This window comes from Palaemon carinicauda, chromosome 17 (assembly GCF_036898095.1).
Source record: "Palaemon carinicauda isolate YSFRI2023 chromosome 17, ASM3689809v2, whole genome shotgun sequence".
NCBI lineage: Eukaryota > Metazoa > Arthropoda > Malacostraca > Decapoda > Palaemonidae > Palaemon > Palaemon carinicauda.
The window spans coordinates 42,132,433-42,151,139 of NC_090741.1; the positions used below are offsets into that span (position 1 = coordinate 42,132,433).

The 18,707-nt window shown below is 43.7% G+C and overlaps 1 protein-coding gene across 2 annotated transcripts in view; it reads right to left on the reverse strand.

Moving 5' to 3' along the window:
• The window catches only part of LOC137656696 (protein zer-1 homolog), a 98,115-nt gene that overhangs the window by 41,988 nt on the left and 37,420 nt on the right, over positions 1-18,707 (reverse strand). Inside the window, exons 4-7 of one of the 2 annotated variants that reach the window (XM_068390901.1) lie at positions 15,248-15,397; positions 3,759-3,961; positions 2,466-2,637; positions 2,126-2,290 (exon numbers count right to left, since the gene is read on the reverse strand). In XM_068390901.1, the coding sequence (XP_068247002.1) occupies positions 2,126-2,290; positions 2,466-2,637; positions 3,759-3,961; positions 15,248-15,397 (690 nt within the window). Of the gene's footprint in view, positions 1-2,125; positions 2,294-2,465; positions 2,638-3,758; positions 3,962-15,247; positions 15,398-18,707 lie in introns of both variants that reach the window. The other variant, XM_068390900.1, reaches the window with a different exon arrangement.

Genomic DNA, 18,707 nt, shown 5'->3' on the forward strand with positions numbered 1-18,707 from the left:
AAGAAATTATAGAAAAACATGAGAGCAGTGTGCATGTGAGTGATATGGCTAAACAATATGGCCGGAATAGGCCTATGATCTCGACGATCATCAAGCAGAAGGCAGCCATTAAAGCAGATAAACCATCGAAGGGGATCACCATTATTACAAGACATCGTAGCAATACCCTGGAAGAGATAGAACGCCTTTTGTTGATAGGGATAAAGGACAAAGAGATTGTTGGCAACGATCATTTGTGAGAAGGGCCAGCGTGATGAACAGAAAGAAAGAAAAAAGTGAAGCAAAGAAAACCAAGATAGCATTAACAAGCTCTTTTAAAAAAAGTCTTCTCTCTTTTTCTGTTTCTCTCTAAACATAGCATTAACATGTTCTTTAAATAAAATCTCTCTCTCTCTCTCTCTTTCTCTCTCTCTCTCTCTCTTTCTCTCTCTCTCTCTCTCTCTCTTTCTCTCTCTCTCTCTCTCGTTCTTCGCTGTTATAGTGTTAGAGACGTCTATTATTTTTTTTTCCGAGAGAGAGAGAGATTAAACAAAAATGCATTTAGAGTACATATGATTTTTAACAGCGTCAACGAGTTGAAAAACAATTAAATGTGACTAAGAAAGTAATAACAGCTAATCTGAATTCCTTTATTAATTAAAACAAATATTGATACAAACACGCTCGTGTGCGTATGCACAAACACACACACACAGGTGCAAGAATTGCTACGCAGTAAGAGACAGACGGTCGGGGAGGAGGTAGAGATGGTGACTGCGATAACGTACCGTAACTCTTCACTGAAAGTGATGAAAATTAAAAATCAAAAGAAAAAAAATTTAAAAAATATGAAATATAAAAATAAAAAAAATAAATAAGCTAAGTTGCATTAAAGTTTCCGTAGTGTAAGTTACGGTACGTTATCGCAGTCACCATCTCTACCTCCTCGCCGATCGTGTCTCCTGTGTGTGTGTGTTTGCGCATACGCACACGAGTGTGTTTGTATCCATTTTTGTTTTAGTTAATAAAGGAATTCAGATTCGCTGATATTGTTTTTTTTAGTTACATTTAATTGTCTTTCAACTCGACGCTGTTAAAAATCATATGTACACAACACATTTTTGTTTAATCTCTCTCTCTCTCTCTCTCTCTCTCTCTCTCTCTCTCTCAGAAAAAATTAATAGACGTCTCTAACACTAACAGTGAAGAAGAACAAAAGAGAGAGAGAGAGAGAGAGAGAGAGAGAGAGAGAGAGAGAGAGAGAGAGGGAGAGAGAGAGAGAGAGAGAGAGAGAGAGAGAGAGAGAGAGAGAGAGAGAGAGAGAGAGAGAGAGTATTTATTTAAAGAACATGTTAACACCATGTCTACCTTCTCGCCGATCGTCCGTCTCCTCCTGGCGTAGCAAATCCTACACCTGCGTTGGCCTGTCTCTAAGGTAAAGTGACAATGTAGTAATTTATTAAGGAGTTAATATAGATTTTTGGGGTGTGGAACGAATTATACAAATTACAGTGTATTCTTATGGGCATATTTGCTCCAACATACGATTGTTTTAACATATGAAGCAGTTTCTGGAACGAATTAAGATCGTATGTAGAGGTACCACTGTACTGTACTCAGCAAAGCTAGACCTACCATAAATACATTTACTTAATGGAGTAGCATTAACAACTCTCCAAGAGGTGAAAAAGAACCTCTTTTTACAACTTAATAAAATAACAGAGAACATAGGAACAAAGAAATCAGCTGTCTTTACAAAACACGAAAGAAAAATACCATTTGGGTCTACACCTACAAAAGTATCAAGGTCCAACAAGTGTTTTAATTTCACACGACAGAAAAGTTAAACTAGTTACTTTAGCCCAGGAAAACAGGAATGAGGAAGATCTAGTGTCTCATTACTATACCTACTGTCAAACAACAGCTAAAAGGTTGCCTATTCCTTTGGACAGTGTGTGACAAAGCCATCTGGTTTAAGAAAAGGAGGAACTGATAAGCCAGTAATTACTGACACCTTATTATAAAAGTTAACAGCAGTTTTCAGCTTTGCTGAAATCAAACTCCTATTAAGATGATGAAGATTTTTATCCATGCAGAATCAAATTGCAACCTATAGTAACTACAAAATATATTCCATTTATCTTACCTCAATAGCACCCAGGTCTCCAACTAACTCCTTCTGCTCTCCGTCAACCTGACACGCCAACGAGTTTAAAAGATATATGGCAATGCGCCGAACAAAATCGTCTCCATCGCCTCTGCCCCGTATCAAACGTAGAAGCAACTGAACTAAGCGACGATACTCGAACAACTGCTTAAAGGCAGGGAAAAACAAAAGATTATAGCGCATGAAACAGAATTAGAAAAAACAAAAGATTATAGTGCATGAAACAGAATTAATGATGATATCAAGTTTATAGTATAAAATTTTCCAACTTCCTCCATAATTGAGAAAGTTGAGAATAAGTGACAATATCCTTACTCACCACATGCTGGGGTATCTTAAACTGACAGAGTGTGAGGCAGCCGTTACGCATCATTGTAGAGTCGTCGATGTGAGTCTCCATTGCATCAAGCAAAACGGTTATCATTTTCTGCCTGGCTCGCACACTTAGGCTATTTTTCTCTTCACTCTTTGCTATGTAAAACAGTGATGCACTGCAAATACAACAGCTTCATAAATAATTTGAATAAATGTGACAGTGATAACTAAAACCAAACTACTAACACAATAAGTTACTCTGCCCTGAAAACCACGAGAGTACGATATAACCAAATCTTTTCCTTCATTTGTTTAAGCCCTACAAACTTTACTTTGCCTTTCTTTATGGTGTATATCTTACTCTCCTCTTGGAAGCTTAATTGTCCTCTCACATAACCATCACCTTTCAAACAATTTTATGTGGCTTTTCTCTTAAACAAAATGAGATCTTCCTATATACTGCACACTGCTCTTTCCGTCTGAATCCCCAGGAGGTCTAGAATCTCATTTAAGGCCTTTTTGCATGATTACCTAAGCCTTCCCCCATAGGTTTGCATCCTGTTACTTCCACATCTATTCCTTTTCAGTTCAAATGTTCCTCATCTATTCTCATATGTCCAATCCTACTTGGTATTTGAGATTTCTGGCCACTACTTCTCTACGCCCCTTCCTAATTCATAACACAAACTCGCTGTAATCTGGCCATATGTCAAACATTATAGTCATTACCCTATCAGAATTTACACTTTTCCTTGTGTCCATTGTCAGCAATTTTGTTTAATGCTGCATCAAGTAACACAAAATTTCTGTACCAGTCACATGTCTATGATCTCTCTGTTGTTGGGAGGTATCGTTGACTACCTGTAGTACAAAATTTCTCTCCATTCTATTCATGATGCAATTGCTGCACTCTCTAGTATATAAGGGGAATTGAGTCCCAGTACTTACTTCCCTATATAAGCGAAAATAGTTACAGCTTTTTATGTGCCTTGAAATATAGACTTCATCTAATGAAGAATATTATATCACCTACACAATGACTCTCATGAAACGGTGTAAAAATATTCCCGACTAACCGCGATCCAAATGCTGATCTCGGCAATGATATCATTTCAAGAATAAGTCAGAACATATTAGTGATCTACATAATTACACACTAAAGAATTACTGTACTTCATGTACAAAGAAAAATCAACATTTTTCTATCATTAATAACGGTATCTCTTTAAAGACAATAACTGACTCAGGACAGCAACTATAAATAGAAGCTGGAAAACAGTGCTTTCAAACCACTTACCTTCCAGATATCTGGATGTGTTTTTCATGCCTATGTCTAATCATAGAAAGAAGAATTAGATTTAGAGCTCTTGGTTGATCATTGCACGTCTCAAATCGGAATATATGAAAGAGCTCATTCAGAGCTTTGACAAGGACCTCAGGTCTGTCAAGGTACGCAGCAGTTGCCGCCAGAATTTGCTCTTCGTTTGCTTCACCTGTAACCTGGAAAGTTAAAAAATGTTATTTTTATAATAAAATAAATTTTTGAATATACTTACCCGGTGATTATAATAGCTGCAACTCTGTTGCTCGACAGAAAACTCTAAGGTAAAATTCGCCAGCGATCGCTACACAGGTTGCGGGTGTGCCCAACAGCGCCATCTGTCGTCCAGATACCCAGTACTCAATGTAAACAAAGAACTCAATTTTCTCCTCGTTCCACTGCGTCTCTATTGGGGAGGAAGGGAGGGTCCTTTAATTTATAATCACCGGGTAAGTATATTCAAAAATTTATTTTATTATAAAAATAACATTTTTCAATATTAAACTTAGCCGGTGATTATAATAGCTGATTCACACCCAGGGGGGTGGGTAGAGACCAGCATTATATGTTTACATTATTATGAGCTAAGAATTTTTATTTCATTTTAGAAGTTATCAAAATAACCAAAACAAAATAAATAGGTACCTGGTAAGGAAGTCGACTTGAACAATTACTCTGCCTTTTTAAGTACGTCTTCCTTACGGAGCCTCGCGATCCTCTCAGGATGCTGATCGACCCCTAGGATCTGAAGTATCAAGGGTAGCAACCCATACAACAGGACCTCATCAAAACCCCTAATCTAGGCGCTTCTCAAGAAATGACTTTGACCACCCGCCAAATCAACCAGGATGCGAAAGGCTTCTTAGCCTTCCGTACAACCCAAAAACAACAATAAAAAAAAAAAAAACATTTCAAGAGAAAGATTAAAAAGGTTATGGAATTAGGGAATTGTAGTGGTTGAGCCCTCACCCACTACTGCACTCGCTGCTACGAATGGTCCCAGAGTGTAGCAGTCCTCGTAAAGAGACTGGACATCCTTAAGATAAAAAGACGCGAACACTGACTTGCTTCTCCAATAGGTAGCGTCCATTATACTTCGCAGAGATCTATTTTGTTTAAAGGCCACGGAAGTTGCGACAGCTCTAACTTCGTGTGTCCTTACCCTCAGCAAAGCTTGGTCTTCCTCATTCAGATGGGAATGAGCTTCTCGTATTAACAGTCTGATAAAATAGGATAAAGCATTCTTTGACATAGGCAAAGATGGTCTCTTAACTGAACACCATAAAGCTTCAGACGGGCCTCGTAAAGGTTTAGTTCGTTTTAAATAGAACTTAAGAGCTCTCACAGGGCATAAGACTCTTTCTAGTTCATTTCCAACCATATTCGATAAGCTTGGAATATCGAACGATTTTGGCCAAGGTCGAGAAGGCAGCTCGTTTTTGGCCAGAAAACCAAGTTGTAGAGAACATGTAGCCGTTTCAGATGAGAAACCGATGTTCTTGCTGAAGACATGAATCTCACTGACTCTTTTAGCTGTGGCTAAGCAAACCAGGAAAAGAGTCTTTAAGGTGAGATCTTTCAGGGAGGCTGATTGTAGCGGCTCGAACCTGTCTGACATGAGGAATCTTAGTACCACGTCTAAATTCCAACCAGGTGTAACCAAACGACGCTCCTTCGTGGTCTCAAAAGACTTAAGGAGGTCATGTAGATCTTTATTGTTGGAAAGATCTAAGCCTCTGTGACGGAAGACTGATGCCAACATGCTTCTGTAACCCTTGATAGTGGGAGCTGAAAGAGATCGTTCTTTCCTCAGATATAAGAGGAAGTCAGCTATTTGAGTTACAGAGGTACTGGTCGAGGATACGGATACAGTGAACCCTCGCTACTTCGCGGTTCGACAATCGCGGATTCACCACTTCGCGGGGTTTTCCCATAACCCATATATATATACATATCGCGGATTTTCCGGAAAATTCGAAAATACCGCGAAATCTGAAGACAACCAAATACGATATTTTGTTACCTGTAATTCCATTAATACTGTAATTAGTAATATCTGCTCTTACTGATTGTTCATTGCATTACATATGATATATAATTCAGCACAGAAAGAAATAAAACACGAAAAGAGAATGTGATCATACGATAATTCAGTACGTAGTAAAATTAAATCGAACATGAAACGCAAATCAGATGCAGTCATACCATATTAGAATGGTGTGTACTGTAATGGATGTGCTTCTTTTCCATGAATCTTTTGTATGTATACGTACGTAGTACAGTACTGCATCCAATAATATTCTTTGTTGCAAAAATCACATTTCGAATAAGCGTACGAGAGAGAGAGAGAGAGAGAGAGAGAGAGAGAGAGAGAGAGAGAGAGAGAGAGAGAGAGAGAGAGAGGCGTAAAATAGCGTACGTAAATTTTTATTATTATTGTTATTATTATTATTATTGTTGTTGTTGTTAATAAAATTATTACAGTATTGTTATTATTATTATCATTATTATTATTATTATTACTGTACAGTATTATTATCATTATTTATTATTATTACGGTATTGTACTTAATCTACGTACGTTCAGTATGCGCGGGGCATCTTCTATGAGTAACCAACGCATCATAGTACTGTAAGACGGGTTGTGATTGGTTCAAGCGCTGATAGATGACGAATCAGAACTCAAGTTTTGTTATCTAGCCTGTGATTGGTGTTTTGCCCGCATCTTCTACCCGCAGCATCAAAGTTCTCGCGGGGCTGGATCGTTCACTTTCTCTTTCCGCGTATCGCTGAGTAGACGTTCTTAAGTTTGTGAAGTTTAATCTGTGCTGTGTGCGACTGTTTTAAGTTGAACTTTTTGTTGAACTTTCTGTTAAATCCTACTGTACAATGCCTCCCAAGCGTTCTGCTTCTAGTAAGGCTGGTAGTGAGCCTAAACGCCACCGAAGGATGATGACGATAGCTGAGAAGGTTACGCTTCTCGACATGTTAAAAGATGGTAGAAGTTACGCGGCCGCCGGCCGCCATTTTGGCATCAACGAATCCACCGTTCGCTATATCAAAAAGGACGAGGCGAACATTAGAAAGACGGCTGCAATCACCTTTAGCAGATCAGCGAAGCGAGTCGTTACAACGCGTAATAAAACGATCGTACGCATGGAAGGTGCTTTAGCTGTGTGGATTGCCGACTGCCGGAAGAAGAACATAGCCTTGGATACGAACACCATCCAAACAAAGGCTTTGAGTTTATATGAGAATTTTGCTGCAAAGGAACCTAAAGACGACGACGGCAACCATGCTGAAGATGATGATGATGCAGATGATCCTCAACCAGGGACATCCACTGATTCCCAGCCTCAGAAACGTTTTTCCGCAAGCAAAGGATGGTTCGCGAAGTTTCAGAAACGCTTCGCCCTGAAAAGCGTTTCCCTGCATGGGGAGTCTGCTTCCGCTGACACTGCCGCTGCTGAAACTTACGTGAACCAGACGTTCAAGAATATTATCGCCGAAGGTGGATACAAGCCGGAACAAGTCTTTAATATGGATGAGACTGGCTTGTTTTGGAAGAGAATGCCGTCGCGAACTTTCCTGTTCAAAGAGGAAGCCAAAGCCTCTGGCTTTAAGGCATTCAAGGATCGCGTTACCCTCGTGATGTGTGGCAATGCTGCTGGATTTTTGTTAAAGCCGGGGCTTATTTATAAGTCGAAAAATCCTCGCGCTTTGAAAAATAAAAATAAGAATCTCCTTCCCGTGTACTGGATGCATAATCAAAAAGCATGGATTACGAAGATGCTGACCTCCAACTGGTTCCACCAGTGTTTCATCCCGCAAGTCCATGAATATCTCTTAGAGAAGGGCTTGCCATTCAAGATCCTTCTCCTTATGGATAACGCTGGTGGACACGCAACTGACCTGTCGCGTGAGGGCGTTCAGGTTGAGTTCCTGCCACCCAACACCACGTCATTAATTCAACCGATGGACCAGGGGGTTATCAGGGCGTTCAAGGCCCTCTACACGAAGAATACCTTGGCGGACCTCGTTGCGTGTGTGGATGCTGCCCAAGATGACGAGGATGAAGATTTCAACTTGAAGGCGTACTGGCGGCAGTACACCATAGCCACGTGCCTGCAGAATATTCAGAAGGCACTTCAAGAGATGAAACCTGCAACCGTGAATGCGAGCTGGAAGAAGCTGTGGCCCGATATTGTTTACGACGACAAGGGATTTACTCCGTCGGAAATCCAACACTCTGCAATACGGAAATCTGTGCAGTTGGCTGCCATAATTGGAGGTGACGGGTTTGGCGACATGACGACTGAAGACGTCGACGAGTTGTTGGACTGCCATTCCCAGCCCCTAACTGACGCAGACCTCGAAGACCTGACGAAATCGGCAAGTGAGGAAGAGAGTGAGGGTACCCAGGAAGAGACCCAAGAAAATGTCGAAGAAACGGGCTTAACATTAGAACGGCTTGCCAAGTTCTGCAACCATATCAAGGAGGCGAAAGAAATGTTACAAGAGTGGGACGAGGATATGGTTCGCTCGATACAATTCTCCAACAAGGTCGATGACATCATGACTCCCTACAGGATGCTCTTGGATCGAAAAAAGAAGCAGCGGCAACAACTTCCGATCACAATGTTCTTCCAGCCTCGCAAAAAAGAGCCAGTTCCTCCTGCTAGTACGCCTTCGGAAGAAATTGAAGAAGTTTCCCAGGAAGAAGTTGAAGAGGTGTCCCAGGAAAAGACACCTCCGTCTGAAGAGACGTAAAATACTATCATTGACTGCACAGTAGAACACATCATCAGCTTCATCATCATCATTTCTACTGTGCAGCAAATTCATCGCCATCACCATTCAAGTTTTTCTTCAACTTCTTTCGTGGTGAGTACAGTAACAATCTTTATTTTTTACTTTAATATTCTTACTGCCTGTTTTATAGTTTAGTAATGTACGTACTGTATGCATTAAGTTAAAGGGAAGGTTTTAAAAGTCTATATGTTGTAACCTATCATATTTTTTTTGTTTAAAATTTACATTTACGTACGTAAAACAATCTCTCTCTCTCTCTCTCTCTCTCTCTCTCTCTCTCTCTCTCTCTCTCTCTCTCTCTCTCTCTCTCTCTCTCTCTCTCTCTCTCGTAAATTGTTTTCCTGCTTTGCTACGTACAAGTACTGTATAATTTATATTTGTAAGGTAACATATTTTGTAAATGCTTTTACTGTAAATACTGTATGTACTGTATCATTATTTATCACTATCATCATGCGCGTTAAATGCCTTGTTTGTTCTGAGCGTGGTTGTTTACTGAGCGTACACGCCGTCGTTTCAGGCGGCGTCATAAAGAAAAAGATTTCATTTGGAAGTCCTAAGAAAAATACGTAAACTAAAACATTGGTAATAAAAAAATCAACATACAGTACTGTATAATCAATATAATCGATGCAAAAACTAACCTATACATATATGTGTACACTAAATGAGTTTGTTTCTTCATTATGATCAGAGATGAACGTAAACAAAACATTGGTTGCCATTTTTTATCGTGCTTTTTAGGTGTTTAGGAAACGCATGATATAAAATCGCCTTTAATATTTGTGCCTGTTTTAGTTTAGGGTGCTGTAGTACATGCATTAAGTGTTCTGTACATTAAAGGGTGGTTTGTTAACAGTACTACGTACAAGGGGAGGTTTTAAAAGTCCGAATATACATGTTAAATAAATAGGTAAATATGATGTCACTACTTCGCGGATTTTCACCTATCGCGCCCGCGTCTGGAACCTATCTACCGCGATAAACGAGGGTTCACTGTACTGACTTGCACCAGTTTCGGAAGACTTCCCACTTCGATTGGTAGACTCTAAGGGTGGATGTTCTCCTTGCTCTAGCAATCGCTCTGGCTGCCTCCTTCGAAAAGCCTCTAGCTCTCGAGAGTCTTTCGATAGTCTGAAGGCAGTCAGACGAAGAGCGTGGAGGCCTTGGTGTACCTTCTTTACGTGTGGCTGACGTAGAAGGTCCACCCTTAGGGGAAGACTTCTGGGAACGTCTACTAGCCATCGAAGTACCTCGGTGAACCATTCTCTCGCGGGCCAGAGGGGAGCAACTAGCGTCAACCTTGTCCCTTCGTGAGAGGCGAACTTCTGCAGTACCTTGTTGACAATCTTGAACGGAGGGAATGCATATAGATCTAGATGTGACCAATCTAGGAGAAAGGCATCTATGTGAACTGCTGCTGGGTCCGGGATTGGTGAGCAATATATTGGGAGCCTCTTGGTCATCGAGGTTGCGAAGAGATCTATGGTCGGCTGGCCCCAGGTGGCCCAAAGACTCTTGCATACATCCTTGTGGAGGGTCCATTCTGTTGGAAGAATTTGTCCCTTCCGACTGAGACAATCTGCCATGACATTCAAGTTGCCTTGGATGAACCTCGTAACTAGTGATATGTTTAGAACTTTTGACCAGGTGAGGAGGTCCCTTGCGATCTCGTACAACGTCAGTGAGTGGGTCCCTCCTTGCTTGGAGATTTACGCCAAAGCCGTGGTGTTGTCCGAGTTCACCTCCACCACTTTGCCTTGAAGGAGAGACCTGAAGCTTTTCAAGGCCAGATGTACTGCCAGTAGCTCCTTGCAGTTGATATGCATTGTCCTTTGACTCGAGTTCCATATTCCCGAGCATTCCCGACCGTCTAATGTCGCGCCCCAGCCTACGTCCGATGCGTCCGAGAAGAGAACGTGGTTGGGAGTCTGAACAGCCAGGGGCAGACCCTCTCTGAGGCTGATACTGTCCTTCCACCATGTCAGGCAAGACTTCATCTTCTCGGAAATGGGGATCGAGACCGCTTCTAGCGTCTTGTCCTTTTTCCAGTGAAATGCTAGGTGATATTGAAGAGGACGGAGGTGTAGTCTTCCTAATGCTACGAACTGTTCCAGGGATGATAGCGTCCCTATCAGACTCATCCACTTCCTGACTGAACATCGTTCCTTCTTCAGCATGTTCTGGATGCATAACTGGGCTTGGCTTGTTCTGGGGGCCGACGGAAAAGCCCGAAAAGCTAGACTGTGAATCTCCATCCCTAAATACACAATAGTTTGGGATGGGACCACTTGTGACTTTTCCATATTGACAAGGAGACCCAATTCCTTGGTCAGATCTAGAGTCCACTTTAGATCCTTCAGACAGCGACGACTGGAAGAAGCTCTGAGAAGCCAGTCGTCCAAATAGAGGGAGGCTCGGATGTCCGCTAAATGAAGGAATTTGGCTACATTCCTCATCAGCCTCGTAAACACAAGAGGAGCTGTGCTTAGGCCAAAGCACAGGGCTTGAAACTGGTAGACAACCTTTTCGAAAACGAATCTCAGAAAAGGTTGGGAGTCCGGGTGGATGGGGATGTGGAAGTAGGCGTCCCTTAGGTCTAACGAGACCATCCAGTCTTCCCTTCTGACCGCTGCTAGAACCGACTTTGTGGTCTCCATGGAGAACGTCTGCTTTGTGACAAAGACATTCAGCGCACTGACGTCTAGCACCGGCCTCCACCCTCCTGTCTTCTTGGACACCAAGAAGAGACGGTTGTAGAATCCTGGGGTTTGATGGTCCAGGACTTTGACTACCGCTCCCTTCTCTAGTAAGAGAGACACTTCCTGTTTCAATGCTCGTCTCTTGTCTTCCTCTCTGTACCTGGGAGAGAGATCGATGGGGGACGTTGCTAGAGGGGGTTTTCGTACAAACGGGATCTTGTACCCCTCTCTGAGCAACTTCACAGATTGTGCATCTGCGCCTCTCTCTTCCCAGGTCTGCCAGAAGTTCTTGAGTCTGGCTCCCACTGCTGTCTGAAGAAGCTGGCAGTCAGACTCTGCCCTTAAAGGACTTGGTTCCTTTCTTCTTTCCACGTCTCCCTTCGGCACGAGCACCTCCTCTGCTGGAGGCTCTGCCACGAAAGGGCGGAATAAAACGGGACGCTGGAGTGTCCATCCTTGGTCTAGCTGACAAGGTAGGCAAAGGGGTGGCTTTGCGAGCAGAGGACGCAACAAGATCGTGAGTATCCTTCTGTATCAAAGAAGCGGCAATCTCCTTAATTAGGTCCTCTGGAAAAAGGCACTTAGAAAGAGGAGCAAACAGAAGTTCGGATCTCTGGCATGGTGTAACTCCAGCTGAAAGGAATGAACACAGGTTTTCACGCTTCTTAAGGACTCCGGACACAAAGGATGCAGCAAGCTCATTAGACCCATCACGTACGGCCTTGTCCATGCAGACATAATGAGCAAGGAAGTCTCCTTCTCTGTCGGAGAGATCTTTCTGCTTAGAGCTCCTAGACACCAGTCTAAGAAGTTAAATACCTCGAAGGCTCTAAATATCCCTTTCAAAAGGTGATCCAGGTCCGAAGATGACCAACATATCTTCGAGCGTCTCATGGCTAGGCGGCGGGGAGAGTCTACAAGACTTGAGAAGTCGCCCTGGGCAGAGGCAGGAACTCCCAAGCCGAGAACTTCTCCCGTGGCATACCAGACGCTCGATCTAGAAGAGAGTCTAGCAGGGGGAAACGTAAAAACTGTCTTCCCTAAACTCTTTTTGGACTGCAGCCATTCTCCAATCACTCGCAAAGCTCTCTTGGACGAGCGTGCGAGGACAAGTCTAGTAAAGGCAGGAGTGGTTGACGGCATGCCTAACACAAACTCTGACGGAGGCGAACGCGGAGCTACAGACACAAACTGGTCCGGAAACATCTCTTTGAACAGGGCCAAAACTTTCCTAAAGTCCAAAGAGGGTTGCGAAGACTTAGGCTCGTCCAGTTCTGAGTGCGGTTCATCTTCATGTGCAGCACCATCATCATCAGAAAGTCCCTCATCCGATAACTGATGAGGGAATGGCAACGGAGTGGGTAACGGCTGGTTGGCTGAGTCCGGCCGCACGGGTGCATGCATGACTGAGCCGGACGCAACGTCATGGAACTGTTGCCCAGTCTGTGAGCTGGCAACAACCATAGCAGCGCGGGGACGCACAGCGTCTACTCCAGACTGTCTAGACCGATGTGGGTGAGCAGTGGCAACCACACTGGGTTGCGGAGGTTGACGCACCGCGTCAAAACACAACAACTCTGACGGTTGTTGAACCTCCCGAACGTCTACGGATACCTCCGTGCGTCGCTGAACGTCAACATGCGGCTGGCAGATCACACTGGAACGCATGGGTGGCGGAACTCTCTCAACTGGAGTGCGTGAGAAGGTTACCTCAGCGTCCCCAGGACGCACAACCGATCGTGTGGGTGGTTGTAGGCAAGGAGCTGCACTAGCAGGTGCGGCAGCAACCTTCTCCGCACGAAAGTCCTGCATAAGAGACGTTAGTTGAGACTGCATGTCTTGCAGTAAAGACCACTTAGGGTCTACAGGAGCAGGTGCGGCGACAGACGGTGTAACAGTCTGAAGCGGTACCGCTTTGCCTCTCTTAGGAGGTGAGCAGTCATCGGATGACTGCAGCGAGTCCGAACTGACCCAGTGGCTACAACTGGGCCGTTGGACTTGCACGGAAGGGACCGACTTGCGCTTTAACGGTCGTGAGACCTTGGTCCATGGTTTCTTTCGAGAAACACCTTCCGAAGACGAGGTATAAATGGGCTCTCTCGTCTTTGTTAGGCAGGGGCGATCTTGGGTAGATACGCCCGATACCACGGAGGGAACGTCTGTTCGCTGATTAAAGCCTCTCGAACCCATTTGTCGTACGACATTGCTTCTCCCCTGGACTTGGGAGCTTGCAAGAGGTCCCGGACTAGGAGGACGACAGGCACGAACAGACGAACCCTCAAGCGCAACACTATCCACAACACTATCACTCACTTTAACACTTCCCACTGCACTTTTACACTTCAGCTCCTTCACATCCGCCATGAGCTGATTACGGTCACTAGCCAGGGACTCAACTCTCTCACCCAGAGCTTGGATGGCACGCATCATATCAGCCATCGAAGGTTCCTGAGTGCCAGAAGGGGGATTAGGAGCAACCACTACAGGGGAAGGAATAGGTTGTGGGGCATGAGGAGAGGAAATGTCAACAGAACGAGAGGAACTTCTCCTAACTCTATCTCTCTCTAGCCTACGTGTATACTTTTGGAATTCGATAAAATCGAATTCCGAAAGCCCAACGCACTCCTCACATCGATCTTCCAATTGACAGGATTTATCCCGACAATTGGAACAAACAGTGTGAGGGTCGATAGAGGCCTTCGGAAGACGCCTTGAACAGTCCCTAGCATTGCACTTCCTAAATTTCGGGACTTGTGAAGGGTCAGCCATTTTGAATTGGTCAAAGGGGAATTCAAAAACTATCAAAAAGTCATCAACAAAGAATCCGTAATCAAAAAGAGTTCAAGGAATTGCGAAGAAAAAGCCTGCACAGCGAAAGCTCAAAACTAGAATAGTGTACTTCACCAACTAGTTGTGAAAACAAATCCAGTTAGCAACAGCGAATAAGTACGTCTTGTCGGTAGCACGACAGAGAGAAAATTGAGTTCTTTGTTTACATTGAGTACTGGGTATCTGGACGACAGATGGCGCTGTTGGGCACACCCGCAACCTGTGTAGCGATCGCTGGCGAATTTTACCTTAGAGTTTTCTGTCGAGCAACAGAGTTGCAGCTATTATAATCACCGGCTAAGTTTAATATTGAAAAATAATCAATCATCTACAAAGATTAAATGTAACTTCAAAAATCCATATCAAACTATCCAGAAACTCTTTTGAAGTTAACCCTTTTACTGGCTATTTGGAATTTTCCAACCCTTACCCACAGGGGTTATTTTTTATTCAAGCACATTTTGCAGTATATATTTTTCAAATTGCTCTAACAGCCTTAATTTTCGTCACAGAGAGGTCAGGTTGGTGTCGTTCTCTTGGAAAATGCCTGAAATTTCTCAAAAAATTATCAAAAAAAAAAAAAAAAAAAAATTGTAAATAGCAGTTTTTTGCAAGGACGTACCGGTACGTCCATGGGGGTAAAGGGATATGTTTTGTGAAACGTACTAGTACGTCCTTTGGGGGTAAAAGGGTTATCATTAATATCAGAGCAGACCAACATTACCTAATTACTATCTTTTTATATCAGAAATATAGTAGAGTATGTGGAAATTTACACTGCTGGCTAATTATAATTACCATTGTATCAGGCTGTTCCCTCAAAATAAAACTTAAAATATTACCTGGCCCCCACCAACAATATGACTCATCAACAAAAACCAAAAAAAGTTGATGTGGACCATTCAAATTATGCATGTCTAAGGTAAAAAGAATGTTTTTTTTATATGCATAGTTTTCATATGTTAATTAATGATGCAATACTGTATAGCAGAATATTATCAACATAATAATAAACATGAAAAGCACCAAGAACATAGATTTAAACACAAAAGATTAACATTTCAATTCAAAATATAGCTAAACTGAAACTGGCTGTATTTCAAATGGCATAATAAAACTTACCACTTTTGCAGGGATGTGATTTCTATGGCAAGCGTCATACGCAGTGTTATATAATCCTAGAAATTCGAAAGGGTTGGTTGTTCGGCTCTTCAACCCTGGGATGTCACACAAGTCTTCCGTGTCCGTCATACCATTGAATTCCTTAGGTTTCTGGAAAAATGTTATTTTCATTAGTAAAATAAATTTTTGAATATACTTACCCGATAATCATGTAGCTGTCAACTCTGTTGCCGACAGAAATCTACGGTCGGGATACGCCAGCGATCGCTATACAGGTGGGGGTGAACACCACAGCGCCATCTGTGGTCAGGTACTCCAGTACTTCTTGTCAACACCACCTCAATTTTTTCCTCGGTCCACTGGTTCTCTATGGGGAGGAAGGGTGGGTCAATTAAATCATGATTATCGGGTAAGTATATTCAAAAATTTATTTTACTAATGAAAATAACATTTTTCAATATTAATCTTACCCGATAATCATGTAGCTGATTCACACCCAGGGTGGTGGGTGGAGACCAGCATACATGTTAACAAAGAAGCTAAGTATCCCGTATTTTATTTTATTAGTTATTCAAAAATAACATAAAATAAATAAGTACCTGGTAAGGAAGACGACTTGAACCATTACTCTGCCTTTATTAAGTACGTCTTTCTTACTGAGCGTAGCGGTCCTCTTAGGATGCTGAACGACTCTTAGGTGCTGAAGTATAAAGGGCTGCAACCCATACTAAAGGACCTCATCACAACCTTTAACCTCGGCGCTTCTCAAGAAAGAATTGACCACCCGCCAAATCAACAAGGATGTGGAAGGCTTCTTAGCCGACCGTACAACCCATAAAAAGTATTCAAGAGAAAGGTTAAAAAGGTTATGGGATTATGGGAATGTAGTGGCTGAGCCCCCGCCTACTACTGCATTCGTTGCTACGAATGGTCCCAGGGTGTAGCAGTTCTCGTAAAGAGACTGGACATCTTTGAGATAGAATGATGCGAACACTGACTTGCTTCTCCAATAGGTTGCATCCATAACACTCTGCAGAGAACGGTTCTGTTTGAGGGCCACTGAAATAGCCACAGCTCTCACTTCATGTGTCCTTACCTTCAGCAAAGCAAGGTCTTCTTCCTTCAGATGAGAATGTGCTTCCCTAATCAGGAGCCTGAATAGGTAAGAAACTGAGTTCTTAGACCTTGGAAGAGAAGGCTTCTTGATAGCACACCATAAGGCTTCTGATTGTCCTCGTAAAGGTTATGACCTTTTTAGATAGTACCTAAGAGCTCTAACTGGGCAAAGTACTCTCTCCAGTTCGTCCCCCACCAAGTTGGACAGGCTTGGGATCTCGAACGACTTAGGCCAAGGACGTGAAGGAAGCTCGTTTTAGCAAAAAACCGAGCTGCAAGGAACATGTAGCCGTTTCAGATGTGAAAACTATGTTCCTGCTGAAGGCGTGGATCTCACTTACTCTTTTAGCTGTTGTCAAGCACACGAGGAAAAGAGTTTTTAATGTGAGGTCCTTAAAAGAGGCTGATTGGAGAGGTTCAAATCTTGATGACATAAGGAACCTTAGGACCACGTCTAGATTCCAGCCTGGAGTGGACAACCGACGTTCCTTTGAGGTCTTAAAAGACCTAAGGAGGTCCTGTAGATCTTTGTTGGTGGAAAGATCCAAGCCTCTGTGGCGGAAAACCGCTGCCAACATACTTCTGTAACCCTTAATCGTAGGAGCTGAAAGGGATCTTACGTTCCTTAGATGTAACAGGAAGTCAGCAATCTGGGTTACAGTGGTACTGGATGAGGAAACTGCATTGGCCTTGTACCAGCTTCGGAAGACTTCCCCTTTAGACTGATAGACTCTGAGAGTGGATGTCCTCCTTGCTCTGGCAATCGCTCTGGCTGCCTCCTTCGAAAAGCCCCTAGCTCTTGAGAGTCTTTCGAAAGTCTGAAGGCAGTCAGACGAAGAGCGTGGAGGTTTGGATGTACCTTCTTTACGTGAGGTAGACGTAGAAGGTCCACTCCTAGAGGAAGAGTCCTGGGAATGTCGACCAGCCATTGCAGTACCTCTATGAACCATTCTCTCGCGGGCCAGAGCGGAGCCAACCAACGTCAGCCGTGTCCCTTTGCGAGAGGCGAACTTCTGAAGTACCCTGTTGACAATCTTGAACGGCGGGAATGCATACAGGTCGAGATGGGACCAATCCAGCAGAAAAGCATCCACATGAACTGCTGCTGGGTCTGGAATCGGAGAACAATACAACGGGAGCCTTTAGGTTATCGAGGTAGCGAACAGATCTATGGTTGGCTGACCCCACAGGGCCCAAAGTCTGCTGCAAACATTCTTGTGAAGGGTCCACTCTGTGGGGATGACCTGACCCTTCCGGCTAAGGCGATCTGCCATGACATTCATATCGCCCTGAATGAACCTCGTTACCAGCGTGAGCTTTCGATCTTTTAACCAGATGAGGAGGTCCCTTGCGATCTAGAACAACTTCCACGAATGAGTCCCTCCCTGCTTGGAGATGTAAGCCAAGGCTGTGGTGTTGTCAGAGTCCACCTCCACCACCTTGTTAAGCTGGAGGGACTTGAAGTTTATCAAGGCCAGATGAACCGCCAACAGCTCCTTGCAATAGATGTGAAGTGTCCTTAGCTCCTGATTCCATGTTCCCGAGCATTCCTGTCCGTCCAAAGTCGCACCCCAGCCCGTGTCTGATGCGTCAGAGAAGAGACGGCGGTCGGGTTTCTGAACAGCCAAAGGTAGACTTCCTTGAGAAGAAAGCTGTTCTTTCACCACGTGAGAGTAGACCTCCTCTCTTCGGAAACAGGAACTGAGATCGTCTCTAGCGTCATGTCCTTTATCCAGTGAGCCGCTAGATGATACTGAAGGGGGGGAGGTGGGGTCTCCCTAACTCGATGAACAGGGCCAGCGATGAAAGTGTCCCTGTTAGACTCATCCACTACCTGACTGAGCATCGGTTCCTTCTCAGCATGCTCTGGATGCAATCTAGGGCTTAGTATATCTTTGGGGCCGACGGAAAAGCCCGAAAAGCTCGACTCTGAAGATCCATACCCAGGTAGACAATGGTCTGGGATGGGACGAGCTGGGACTCCTCAAAATTGACCAGGAGGCCCAGTTCCTTGGTCAGATCCAGTCCATCTGAGAATCTCCAGACAGCGACGACTTGTGGGAGCTCTTAAAAGCTAGTCGTCTGACGGAGCCGGACACAAGATCATGGTACTGCTGCACAGTCTGTGAACTGTCAACCATGGGGAAGCGAGGAAGTACAGTGACAACCCGAAGCTGTCTAGACTGTCTGGGTCGTACAGACAACTCCTTATCGGGTTGCTGAGGTTGCCGCACTGCGTCACAACAAGTCACTTCTGCTGGTTGTTGAACGTCTTCCCAGTGACACACTGACTCCGTAAACAAAAAATCCTCTAACAAGGACTAAGCTTGGACTGCATGTCTTG